The 13550-nt window shown below is 41.1% G+C and overlaps 1 protein-coding gene across 1 annotated transcript in view; it reads right to left on the bottom strand.

The window, feature by feature from the left end:
* The window catches only part of Mthfd2l (methylenetetrahydrofolate dehydrogenase (NADP+ dependent) 2 like), a 125525-nt gene extending 122112 nt beyond the window's left edge, over positions 1-3413 (bottom strand). The window contains 1 exon segment of the mRNA XM_063245229.1: positions 3201-3413. Within this exon segment, the coding sequence (XP_063101299.1) occupies positions 3201-3384 (184 nt within the window). The 5' untranslated portion in view covers positions 3385-3413.
* Between the last annotated feature and the right edge of the window lie 10137 nt (positions 3414-13550).

Consider the following 13550-nt stretch of genomic DNA (forward strand, 5'->3'; position numbering starts at 1 on the left):
TTTGAGAGTTAATTATTTCATATTTTCCAAGAACTAGTCATTAAAAAAAATATCAAGATGGTTAAGTAAATTAGGGACACAGATTAGGGATGCACAGCACAGCAGTTTATGATACAATATGAAGCAGAACAGCCACAGCCTTCTTGGGTACACCCAGTTCCCCCAGTTCCCTTCGTTCTCTCCCGCTCGATTGTTAAGTTAGGTTTGGGTTATACTGCTTTTTCCCCACAAACTTTTCTATCAGATAAACAGCACTTTCTTGAGTCCAAAATGGACTTTACAGCAGCGAACCTCACTAGTGCCTAGTTGTTCCTTCAATTTATCCCACTTACTTATACTTCAAATTCCATCCAGGTTCCTCTCCTACCAATACCTTTAATCATCTCTAAATCAGATTATTTCAAAAAACCTTCAGGCTCCCTGTGAGTCCCTGAAAGCATACACGGCCACAGAGGACCATCTAGTGCCTTAGCTTTCTTTTTCTTTCCCCCTGCTATTCATGCCATCCCACTGGGTATCAGCAAAAAATAACCATTCCAATGCATTTGAAAATCAAAGATTCAGGTCACTAAGGAGATTGCTAAACTATACACAAGACCACAACTAACAAGGTCTTTTCTCATCTATTGCTCCATGCCCATCGGAAAGCTTGATTTTGAAGAAACTGCATTAGGACACAATCTCTGAATGCCTGGGACACAACTGAGCTACAAAACTAGATGAGAGACACCAAAGGGTGGAACACTTTCTTCTGAATTTAAAATGACTTAAGAACTCCTTAAACAACAAAACTGTAATCAGAAAGCTACTATATCTCACTTTCATTAGAATAGGTATAGAAGTAAGACAGGAAAATCACACTATCTCATTGGCCAAAAAAGCAGGTCATCATTTGGGGAAACTCCTTTTGCTAGCCTTTAGGACTAATTCTGTCTTGATTGAAATCAGTCTACAGACATCAGCCTTGATTAGGGTTCTAATTGGCATCTGAGTCCTTCAAGCTTCACATGATATAAAGAGCTTTAAATCAAATCATTCCACTACAGAGACAGAAATATGAAGTACTGGAGGGAAAGCCTGAAGCAAAAATACTGCTAAAATTTGTCTTTTTTAAATTATTAAACTCATCTACCCACTCTTATGACATGAATATTTAAATTATACTAGTATCTTTTACTTCAAAAATGGAGATTTTTTTAAAATGCTGGTTTAGCTGCAAAAATTATAATGTTATTAGTAGGAGACATAAAGAAAAACGAAGCTGTATTAAAATTCATTAAAAGCTGTAGGCTGGTACACAAAATTTAACAGATGCTAAAAGAGATAATAGCACCCCTAAATGTGTGTGTGGGGGGAGAATCTATCAAATACTTGGAGAAATCATTGAGCCCTAGAATAAACATGGAACAAACGCACGAATTTTCATTTAGTTATGAAATGAGTCGACCAGAAACAGCATCAAGGACAGGATTTGAGGAGGTCCTGGCAGGGGTTGCAGGAACCTGCCCTACAGAGATGTAAAGGTCTGTACCATTCCTGCCAGCTTCTAGCCACTGAAAACCATAACCCCTGGCTTTTCTGATCTGAAAACTCCTCCCTCACACAACATGGCAAAACAGAAAACATTTAGTCTTCGTTCTTTAAACTATTGCCTGTGCAGTAAATTCAACAAATAAGCTACGACAAATAAGTAAATTTCACACTGATTTCCTCCCGATTAATAAGATTAATTTCTCATACATGCATAAGAAAAAAATTTGCAAATTTTAGAGGGAAAAAAATCACCAAAAGAGAAATGTTAAATAATACCTCATGATTCTGTAATTTCTAAATTCTATCAAATAATACTTCATGAAATATTCATTTTTAAAACCTTCTCCCTTTAAAACATATGTACTTAATGTTACATTATTTTTTAAAATGCTCCATTATTATAGGTATCTAATTAGAAGTATTATGAAAAATAATCTAAAACTTTTTAATTTAAAGCTCTAGGTAGCTCAGAAACTGGTGATAAAGCTGTCAATTTGGCTGGGGATTTAGCTCAGCGACATAAGCACCTGCCTTGCAAGCAGGCAGTCGTGAGTTCGATCCTCGGTACCAATTAAAAAAAAAATTTAAATCTGTCAATTTAAAAGTTAACATCACTAGAGAGTTTATCAAACTCGAATATATGTTTAGTAAAAATAATACTAAGGCTCGAATTTCATGTCAACAGGAGTGCCATCAAATATAAGTGACATCCACTACGAGAAACTAGACAGCTAATGTATTTTCACAAAGATGACTGAGGTGGGATGGCAGACAGTGGTGACCTCTGGAAGAGGGACTCTCTTCTCCCTTCTGGTCCTAGAAGAGGAGAGATTGCTAAGCATTATTATGTGACAGAGTCCACCAGCCCAAGGTGTTTCTCAGCCTAACACCCAAACCCAGCTCCAGGTAACTGGATCCAGTGCCAAAAGCGTTTGAGAAACAACCCTGCCCTAACGTAGGCAGTGCTCTCTAAAAACACACTATCAACAGTAGTATCTACTTTGACATAGTTATAATCTGTACCAAGTGGGATGGACAGCAGCCAGGCTAAAAGGAATACTCCTCATCACCTACGTGTAAAATTGCTTTCCAAACCACTGCACTCCACTTCTATGAATTATAGAGAGGCCAGTAAATAGTGAATTATGCATGAGGGGGTGTGTCTACACGCGCACGCAGCAGCAGATAGCCACAGCCCAATACCCGGAATTCTGTTGGTGTGACGCGGCTCATGGCTGGGGAGACCGCGCTGAGATGAATCAACTCCCATCATCTGACAGCGCTGGAAAGACGTCCCCAAAGAACGGAAGTGCAAAGAACGTTCTAAAAAGTGATTTAGAGTAATCACAGTGGTACACTCCCTCGGTGTTGTCACAGAAAAAGGACTGCGCAGAGTGGAGGCTGCGGTGACACAGAATCGTGCTTCATTTCAGTCATTCGTGACCGACACCCGAACGTGTGCACGGGGGGATACACTGTCCCGAGGCAGCAGCCTCTGTGTGCCCGCCCCGCCTCCTCCCCAGACCCGGCTGGACCCAGGGGTCCGCCCCGCTGAGCCGAGAGCCCGGGGATCCACTGACCAGGCCACCGGGCTCAGACTCCAGAGCGCGCGGGCCCCACGAGGGAACAGACGGACGCTTGCGCTCCACGCCCTGCGCCCCACGCACCTAGCCCCGGCGCCCCGCAGGACTCCTGATGGTGTAGCGGGGAGCAACGCCAAACCCTGAGCCCCCATGTCCGTGCTGCGTTTGCTTCCGGGACGCGCACGCACGAGGCTCCGCCCCTCAATAGACCACGCCCATCGACGTGGCACCGCCCACCTATCCTGAGCCGTTTTTGACTCCCAGCCATTGTGAAGCCGGACACGCCCACTGCCCCGCCCCCAGGCCGGGAGAGCTGGCTGAGGGCCACCTGTTGAGAGGCGCGGCCTGGGTAACCTGACTGCATGGCCTAGGTCGCCCCGCAGGCTCCAAGGTCATGGTCGGCGCAGGTCCGGAGCCTCAGAAGGCAAGACCGGTTCTGCTGCCTGTCCCTGGCCCCTGGCGCTGGGCTGGCTCTGAGCAGGCGGACTGGAGCAAGGTCAGCCGGAGGTCCAAGCACGGCTCTGCGGGCTGACAGGCCCCGGGCAGTGATTTCCAGTGTCCTTTTGCAGGACTTGGTGGAGAGAGGGCCGGTTGTAGGACTGCATTCCGAAAGCCAGGCAATGGGGCGCGCGCACACACACACACACACACACACACACACACACACACACACACACGCATGGGTGGGCAGTCGGAGGGCAGGGCCACGCCAGCAGGGAAGGAGCCCGGAACAGTGGTGAGGTTTGGAGCTCATTGTGTGGATGGATAACCACGCTGCCTTCTGCTCGAAGAGAGTCCACTGAACACTTGGTTCTGGGAGCTGGAGCAACCAAGCCATCCCTCAAGCACAGGGTATTGGCTTGGCAGCAGATGCTAGGAAAACCCTGAAGAGATTCTCAGAGGGGAGAGTAACCATCATGAGACCTGTGCTGAGCACAACCATATTGCAAGCAGTCAGATCACTGGAGGAGCAAGAGGGAAGTAGGGAAGAGTCATCACCACATGAGTTCAGGAAGGCTGGCGAAAGCCAGGACTGACACAGTTGCACAGAAGCAGACAGGATGATTTGCATGCGTGTTGCTAAGCGGGTGGGAATGCAGGATCCGGAGCCCAGGCGGATGCGGAGCAGAGGGACAGGCTCAGCGTGTGATAAAATCTGAGTCATTGGCTCAGGCATTAGGGGAAATTGTTCATAAAAGCAAAATAGAAAATCAAAGGGTCCGTGGGCCTCCTCCCGCTGTGAACTCTGAAGTGAACTCACAAAATTACCATGGCTACGCATTAACACTGGCAACAACAAGAAGGCATAGGGACTGAGGTGCATGCAGATTACAGCACTGGATGTTCCCATGAGGGAGGCCGACAGAGCTGGTCAGGACTGTAGTCTGGATGTCTCAGTCACCGGATGGAGCAGCACGACATGGGAAAGACGCGGGCCTCCCCGGGATTCACACCGGGCCTATCTGGAGGTTTTGTCTCAGCATTCCCCAGAGGCACTGCGTGCGGGTGGAAACAATGGAGGAAAAATGGGGATCCTGGCCCTAACATCATGCATTGGCTGTGTTTTCATGAATTGTATAATCCTGGCAAGTCGGTGCACTTCACTTTGCTCATGGCCTTTCACTAGCTAGAGAAAACAAAAGTGCAGTTATTGTTACTGGGACACTTCATCAGCTGAGTAATGCTGGGAAGCCGAAGGTAGGCTGTCAGAGGAAGTGATTTATAAGAGGTGATGACAAATAAGTGAAATTGACCAAATGAATGGGCATGAAGGTTGGGGAGATGAATGTGGACAAGACACTATTGCCTAGGGTGAGTCAGGCATATCTCAGTGTGTCCTGGAAGGCATAATGGGAATAGATTGAAAAGTCCTAGTGAGCAAGTATTCTACTGGGAGTCATTAGGTATATAAAAAGAAGCTACCAAGATGAGGAAGTTAAGCTAACCAAGTAAATCAATGAGTAAGTAAGAAACTTTGTCTTTACTGTTATCCTCCAGAAATACAGACATCATCTCAAAACACGAAACAAATCCTTCATGGTTCATTGTCTGCAGTAAACTTGTTTACTATTTATTAAATAAAATAAGCTTTGAAAAGTCTTGATAATCACATTTTTCCCCCCTGTTCTAACCAAAGAATGGAGGGACTAGTTTGTCCACACCTCTTGCCTAGAGCACTGCCCCATGGGAAACAATATTATCTGTTGTAAGATCTCCTCTGTGTCTTCTGCTCTGTTTTACCATAAGACAGTAAGTACATGTGAAATTCTTTTTCTTCACCCATATGTAATTTGGTGGATTCCTGAGCAGGAGGCTTGCTGATTGGAGGCCCTGTGGGTATCCACAGATGTCCCCGCAACCTGCTCCTGGAACTCACCTGATGGCCAATTTACTTCTGTTCGATCTGTATGAGACCTGCTTATTCATCTGTATAAGGCCATTTATCTTTTACATAGGTCACTTTTAATATCCTACCATATTATGTAAATAGTATGGTCCCAATTCATTCAAATGCAGAGCACAGATTTTGTTTCAGTACAGTAATTCTTCAGCTCACCACTGCTTCTGTTTACAAACAGTCTGGCTGACAAACAGAAGTGTTTGGCAAAATTTGGCTTCCATTCCAGGGTGATGATTACAACTGTGACTTTCATTCCCAGAATCAAGGAATGAATTAAGTTCTTAAACTAAAGCACCACTATATTAGTGTACTTAAGAAAAATTCTAGCATCAAGATATTTGGAATTGTCAAAGGATAAAATTCCAACACTTTGGTTTAATGATCTTAATTGGCTTTATTTTGCATTCTGAAATTGGGAAACACTCTGTCCCATGAAACAGAATAAGAGTTTGAGCAAAGGTTGCTTGATTCCATAGACAGAGAAGGATTTGAAGAAGACAGAAACAAATGCAAAAGCCAGACCGATCACTTCAAAGTTAGTTTCCTTATGAAGTGAACACTGTAAGACAACAGTAAGGAAACAACAGTTAATTAACATCAGGTTATTTGTTTCATGCAGGAATTAAAGCAAAAGGAAATACATTATCACATCAACTGAAATTGGCCTGTTCCAGAAATTTAGATTTTTTCCCTCTCCACTACAGTTTGGACAGGCATCATCTAATGGCCTCAGTATATCTAAGGGTTGGGGGCAGACTGTGATACTTTGAGAGGTGGTAGAAGCTTTTGGTGGTAGGGTCTCATAGGAAGTGTAAGGTTGTTGGGCTGGGCCTGGAAAGAGACGGTGGCCTCTGGGCTCTTCCTGTCTGTCCTGTGCCCCTGATCTTCAGGTGAACGGGTCTGCTCCCTTAGCTCTGGTACCATGCACTGTCCTGCCTTAGTCCCAGTACTACAGAGCCGGTCAATCTGGGCTAAAACCTGAAGTCTGCATTTTCTCTTTCGAATTTGTTACAGTAACAGTTTTGGGGAACTTGCATTTCTGGTAATCGATAAATTTTATGCTATAGTAATTAAGATAGTACAGCACACACATAGATATGTGTTAATCAACAAATGGAAACACAAAGTCCAAAACAAACTATATGGGGCTGGGGATTTAGCTCAGTGGCATAAGTGCCTGCCTTGCAAGTGTGTGGTCATGAGTTCGATCCCTGGTACTGATAAAAAAGAAAAAGACAAAGACAAAAAAAAAAAAAAGGCAAAACATACTTTATTGATGCCAGAGATTAATCTGAAAAATGGTGACTGGTGACCTTTGCAATACTTGGTATTGGGATAACTGGTTATCTGTGAAAAACAAAGTTGAATTTCTCCCTCACATTTTGAAGAAAATTAATTCTGACTAAAGTTCTAAAATAAAAGAAAAAAATGTGGCATATATGATTTTGAGATAAGATTGCCCACAAGAGAAAAAATTGCATATAAATTATATATACAATGTTACCAGAGACAGTTTTGTGTCCCGTATGTAATGGAAAAACAAAAAATTTTAAAGCATTTGTGAAATAGCTAATAGTGTGATAACTCGGACCCCGGTATAAAAATCCAAGGAAGCAAGAAATTAAAATTTGGGGAGCAAAGGCTTTATTTTAAGCCAGGCCTGGTGACACAGCCTCCAGGAGCCAATTTGGAGACTGTGTACCTGACAGCTAAAAGTCAGGGCTTTTATCTTGTAAATCCACAAACAGCTGCTGGTCACACAATGTAAGGAGGCGGTTGGGGGTGTGGCACACTACAAAACAGAAACGGGTAATTGTAAGTCTCCCTGCATACAAGCAAGTTTAGATAAGAAGAAATTTTGTTTTTCTTAGCAAAAAATAGAGAAGTCTAACAGCAATTAACAACCTTAGTTACCTTACTTTAGCACCACAACTGTTATTTTGCAGAGGACAACAATGGTTAACATATCAACTAGGTAAGATTTTACAATTCTTTACAGAGGAGAGCATTGATTAACATATCAATTAGGTCACCCAAAGGGAAAAGGAAAACACATATATAGTAAGGCCAAGTTACAGGTATTGCTATGATACAAATATAATGAAGCTATTTTTGTGAAGAATAATCTAATACAATCTAATGCAATTAACACAATTTGTGACGGGCCACCGGGTAGGGAAGGGGGTTGTCAGGAGCTATTACCTCAGGCCTTTGTTTTGTGGCCTTTCGGGGAAGTTAAAACAACCTAGTTAGATGTGAAGGGAGAAGGGGAGGGGAAGCAGCAGGTTGTGCTTATACAGAACAGGCTTCAGCTAGTTAGGGGGGCTTAGGTTATAACAAATAGCATAACAGAGCAAATAGGCAGAAGAAATGAAAGTTTCAAAATGTATCATAAGCATGTAAGAAGATACTCAACTCTATTTGTAATAAGAAAAATACACAATAAAACCACTGTATGTAGGGATTGGAAGTTTCGTCTGACAGTTCCAGGAAATGGCCAGCAGATGGAGAAAGAGGAAGTTTTAAGAATTGTTTGTGGGTATGGTGAGTTAGTACCACCTTTTTGAAAATAGGTTAGTATACTTTTGTGAACTTGAAGCTCTATATGGCCTATAAAACAATAATTCCACTCCACGCATATGTCCTGGTGTGTCTCTCTACGGTATGTGTAACTGGAAAGCAGTACAGAAATGCTGAGAGCAGCATTACTCATAATACCCAAAAGCTAAGCAGTGAGTTAGATAAGTAGATCTTGGTTTGAACACCAAGCAGAATGGTGAGCAATACCAGTGCATTATTGCCTGTGAAATTCTAAAGAAGTGAATCAGCCTTAGATGCAATGTGTAAACTTGTTGCCTGATGGTAGGATGGCCGTATCTGTACAACATCATCTCATATATCCGGAGTTCTAAAATAAAATAGAAGATTTGTTCAGAATTCTAATTACAGGCAGGAAAGCTACAGAGATAAGCAGGGAATAATTTAACAGTGAGTTCAGATGAGGACTGAGGTGGGGATAGTGTGACAGAGAAGGAGAGGGCTTGAGATTCAGGATAGAAGCAGAGAATTCTTCTATCCTGATAGAGTTCCATGTCTTAGAGCTAAAAATGAGCACAGGAATAAAACTACGTATGAATATGTGTATATATGTACACATGCATATAATATGCATATACATGTATAAACTGTTTTATGCACGTAACATTTATATAGCATATCTGTGATATATTATGCATTTAAAAAAGCTTTTTAAGTTACAGCTTTTGAGTGTTCTCTGTTCAAATATATAATAATTTCCAAACAGCCTAGAATTATTCATGCAGTCTTACTGTTCAGCACATATCTTTGGTTATTGTAGACATGCATTTGACTTTAAAATTAAATCTATACATTCCAGCTCCTTCCTTACTCATGTTCTCACATCAGATTGTTTTTCTTTTTTAAGAGAAGGCATACACAACTGTTTCTAGAATGAAACCTTGAAGATTGGGGGATTTTTCTCTCTTGTCCTATATATGCACAATGTTCAGAGCCTCAGCTGCCTATGTTGTTACTTGAGCAAAGTTTACAAGGATTTGAGCTCTAAAAACTTCATTCTTCTCATATTTCCCACTTACATGATTTCCGCCACTTTAGAAGGTTTAAGTATCAAGTGAACACTTTTAATGAATTTGAGGTAAATGAAACAATAGATCAGAATATCCTAACTGCGTCAGCTGTGGGATGCAAGGACATCAAAGCTCCTAATGAGGGTAACGACAGCCACGCTGCCTGACTGCCTCATATGCACACTAACGGGGCAGGCCTGATGTTGGGTTAGCAGTCAGCAATGACAGAGACAGTCACAGAGAAACCACAAAAGGCCAGTTATTTGTCAGTACCGTAATCAATAAGCATTTTTGGCTGCAATAGTGGAACTGTAAGCGTAAGGCATACTGGAGCAACATTCATTCTTTAAACTTTAGTTGTCAGCAATGTCAGCAGAAAGAATTGATTGCATTCAGTGAAAATATATTAACGGATACATATGTGATCCCAGTTGACTGTGATACTTTTGGCTTTACTTGGATTTTGGCTTTAGACAACTTACATGGGTGCCTTCTTTTGCTTTCAGGTGTTTCAGTTTTTGTTTTTCTGAAAGTCAGCAAACATCTCCTGAGGTCTGGTTTTTCTCTTATGAAATGCTGCAGCAAAGGAAATGCTCTTTGCAGGGCAGCAGCAGAAGAATGTGAGATCTCCCCAGGTGCCTCTGATCTCAGCTCTTGGAGTCAACCCAGTGTTCTTTTCCTTGTTTTTTTTTTTTTTTTTAATTGGTGGGGGATTTTTTTTTATTTAAAAAAAGCAATAAAAACAATGATATAGAATTTCAAAACAAGTTAATAAGGGTCTGGCAATGGTTAATATATTGCATATTGTTATCTTCAAAGTAGTTGCTCAAGTTATAAAATATAGGCATGAAAAGCTGAAAAACAATATAAGGACAAACTGTTCTTGTCAATGATCTAATAGAAAGTAGTAGTGTAATAATTGTTGTACTCTAAGAAAATAGCTTCGTTATATGTGTATTATAGCAAACCTGTATAGGGGCTTACTAAATGTGCTTGTTTTATCCTTTTTCCCTAACTGATATGTTAAGTGACCTAATTGAGATGTTGAACAACACTCTCCCCTGTAAAGAATTGCAAGAATCTCACCTAATTGATATGTTAACCATTGTTGCCCTCTACAAACTACAGAAGCTGTGCTAAAACAAGCTAACAAGGGTTGTTAATCACTGCTAGGCGCCTCTATTCTCCGCTAAAGAGCTAAGAAAAACTAGAATGGCAATTAATTTACATTTGTTTAAAGTAACCTGCTTGTGTGCAGAGAGATTTGCGTGTGAGTTTAACCCTTTACCTGACCTTGACACATTACCGCCGTTTTCTCTCCTGTATGGCACCTTATTGCCTCCCTCTCCCCTCACCTATCTATCTAGGCCATAAAGAATTTGGGTTTCTGGTGACCTCCCCCCGACCCGTGATGATCTGTCATAAAATGAGCCTGCCCCAATTTTAAGAACTGCTTAGCTTAAAGAAATTACCGGGTAATACTATGGCCCAAACCCCAATCAGTGCTTTCCTTTTGTTCTGTATGTATCAAATGAGTTAGATATCAGGTCTTTATAAAACTTAAGTTCCAGCTTCTCATAACTCATGACCCCTTCGCACTCACTAGCGAAGACAAGCTGTCCTGAGATAATTAACTCTCCACTTTCTTCTCCAAATATTGCTGCAGACGTGCCACTCTGAGATAATGTCAGTCTGCAGGATGGGAGTAATTTAAAAAAAAAAAAAAAAAACACCAGGAACTCCCTAGATTGTCAGAGCTAAGTGGACAGCAATACAGTTTCCAGACTCGGGTCAACAAGTTTGATGGCTCTACAGGTTTCTTTGTTTCTCTCCCCCCGCCCTTTCCTCCAGCCCCTTTTTAAAGTCCTCCCTTCAGCTTCTGGGGGACAGTCTCCACACTGGCTCCCAGAGACTGGTCGCCAGGCCTGGAAATAAAGCCTTTGCCACTAAATTTTCGGTCTCTTGCCTCCTTGGATTTTATACCGGGGCCCTAGTTATAACAATAATTATCTTAGCTATCTTGTACATATATATGTATTTTTTCTTTTCTCTCCCTTCTTTTCTTTTTTCCTCCATCTCAATTGATCTTGCCTTTTGAGCAGTTTCTTCTTCTTTCACAATATCTATTATACCTTTTGGATCTTATTCCCTCTTTCAGTTTCTCACGCTAGGAAAACCATACAATATTTACACATGCAAGCTGATTTAATTCACTTAAACCTTGAGTTTGTTCTTCATTATAGCTGAAAAGTATTGTGTTGCATAAAAGTACCCTATCTTTTTGATCCATTCCATGGTTTATGGGAATTTGGGTTGTTTCCAAGATTCAGCTATTATCAATTATACTGCTATAAACATGGGTGCGTATACTTTGCTGTGGTGTAATGTTTTTAATTCTTCTGGGAAAGTACCCAGAAGAATAGCTGGTCAAATGGGACTTCTAATCCTAGTTTTTTGAGAAATCTCCACACTGATTTCCACAAATGGATGCACCAGTCTGCACTCCCACCAACAATGGAGAAGGTTTCCTTTACTCTCACCCCTCCAGCATTTGTTATTGATTGAATTCTTAATGATGATCATTCTTTCTGGGGTGAGATGGGATCTCAACATTGTTTTAATTTGCATTTCTTGAATAACCAATGCTGTTGAACATTTTTTCATTTTTTTTTTGTCATTTGTATTTCTTCATCTGAGAAATGTATTTTCATCTCAGATGCCCATTTATTAATTTGGGGAGAATCTGATTTTTTTCAGTTCTTTATATCTTCTAGATAGAAATCCTTTGTCTGAGGGACAGTTTTAAAATTTTTTCCCCACTCTGTGGATTTTCTTTTCACTCTACTGGTGATTTATTTTGATGTGCAAAAATTTTTAGTAAGATGAGACTCCAGTTGTTGATTCTTAGATGTATTTCCCATGTAATTTGGATTTTGTTCATGAAGTATATGCCTACCCCTATGATTTCAAGATTTCTACCTATCTTATCTTCCATAAATTTAGTGGTTTTGTTTTAATATTTAAATCTTTGATCCATTTTAATTTAGTGCATGGTGATAGACATAGGTCTAGCTTTAATCTTTGTCATGTGGAGAGCCAGTTTTACCTGCACCATTTATTAGAGTCTGTCTTTATTCCAGTGAATGTGTTTGGCCCCATCCTCAAAGCTAAGGTGGCTGAGTGTGTTTGTAGTTGTGTCCTCATCTTCTAATCTGTTCCACTGATCCTCAGTTTGTTTATTTATTTGCCAGTACCATGTTGATTTTATCACAGTACCTTTGTAGTATAATTTCAAGTCAGGCATTGTAATGCCTCCTGCCTGGCCTTTATTGCCCAGAATTGCCTTTGCTATTTTAGATCTCTTCTATTTCCAAATGAATTTTAGGAATGTTTTCTCTAGATTTGTGAGGTATGCTAATGGTATTTTAATGGTATGATCAGAACTGCATTAAATCTGTAGAACAATTTTGGGAGCATGGCCGCTTTCATTATGTTAGTTAGTTCTTCATATCCTTATCCTGCCATTTCCTAATATCATCCTTGTTTTTCAGAGTACTGCAATTTTCAATGTATCGATCTTTTACTTTCTTTGTTAGATTGATTACTATTTTATTCTTTTACATGCTATTGTAAAGGGTGTGGTTTCTGTAACTTCTCTTGCAGTGAGTTTCTTGTTTGTGTACAGGAATGCTATTGATTCTTGAGTGTTGACATTTTTTGGGGGAGAGGAGGTTCTGGGAATCGAATTCATGACTATGTGCTTGCCAGGCATGAGTGTTGACTTTGCATGCAGCTACACAAGTAAATTGGCTTATTCTAGAAGTCTTGGTGGAGTTTTTGGAGTCCTCTATGCAGAATATCATGTCACCTGCAATACACCATATCAATCTGTAATACACCACATCAACAGAGCCAAAGGCAAAAACCATATGATCATCTCAATCTGCCACCCCCAATGCAACCATGGTGAGAGTAAAGACACTAAGACATTTGCAAACTTATGGGCAGCCATGGGGTACCAAGTCCAATCCAAGTGAGGATATGAGGACAAAGGTCCTAACCCAAGGCCTCTCCCAGAATTTATTATCTTGTGAAGAAAGGAGTGGTTCAAGGATTAGTGACAGGGAGGATGGTGGGAACTACATAACTTGAGCTGCTTAGCCAGGTGGGCAGAAAAGCAGCTTTACAATATGCAGGGAGAATGATAGACTGAAGGACCAGTCTGCATAACTCAATTGGAGTAGCATTTTTATGGTTTTAGGAAGCTGTTGCTGCAGTTTCTGATATGTAAACTTTTGTGCCCTGGGGAATCACATCCTCTTACTTTGAGGCTCAAATCCAGTTGACATTCCTGGAGCTGACTGGCTCTGCCATCCCACTGTGCTCAGTCCTTTACAGAGAGCACTATGTGAAGAAACAGGAAAC

Source organism: Cavia porcellus, unplaced genomic scaffold (genome assembly GCF_034190915.1).
Source record: "Cavia porcellus strain 051 isolate PalLab524CR breed Dunkin Hartley unplaced genomic scaffold, mCavPor4.1 scaffold_2, whole genome shotgun sequence".
NCBI lineage: Eukaryota > Metazoa > Chordata > Mammalia > Rodentia > Caviidae > Cavia > Cavia porcellus.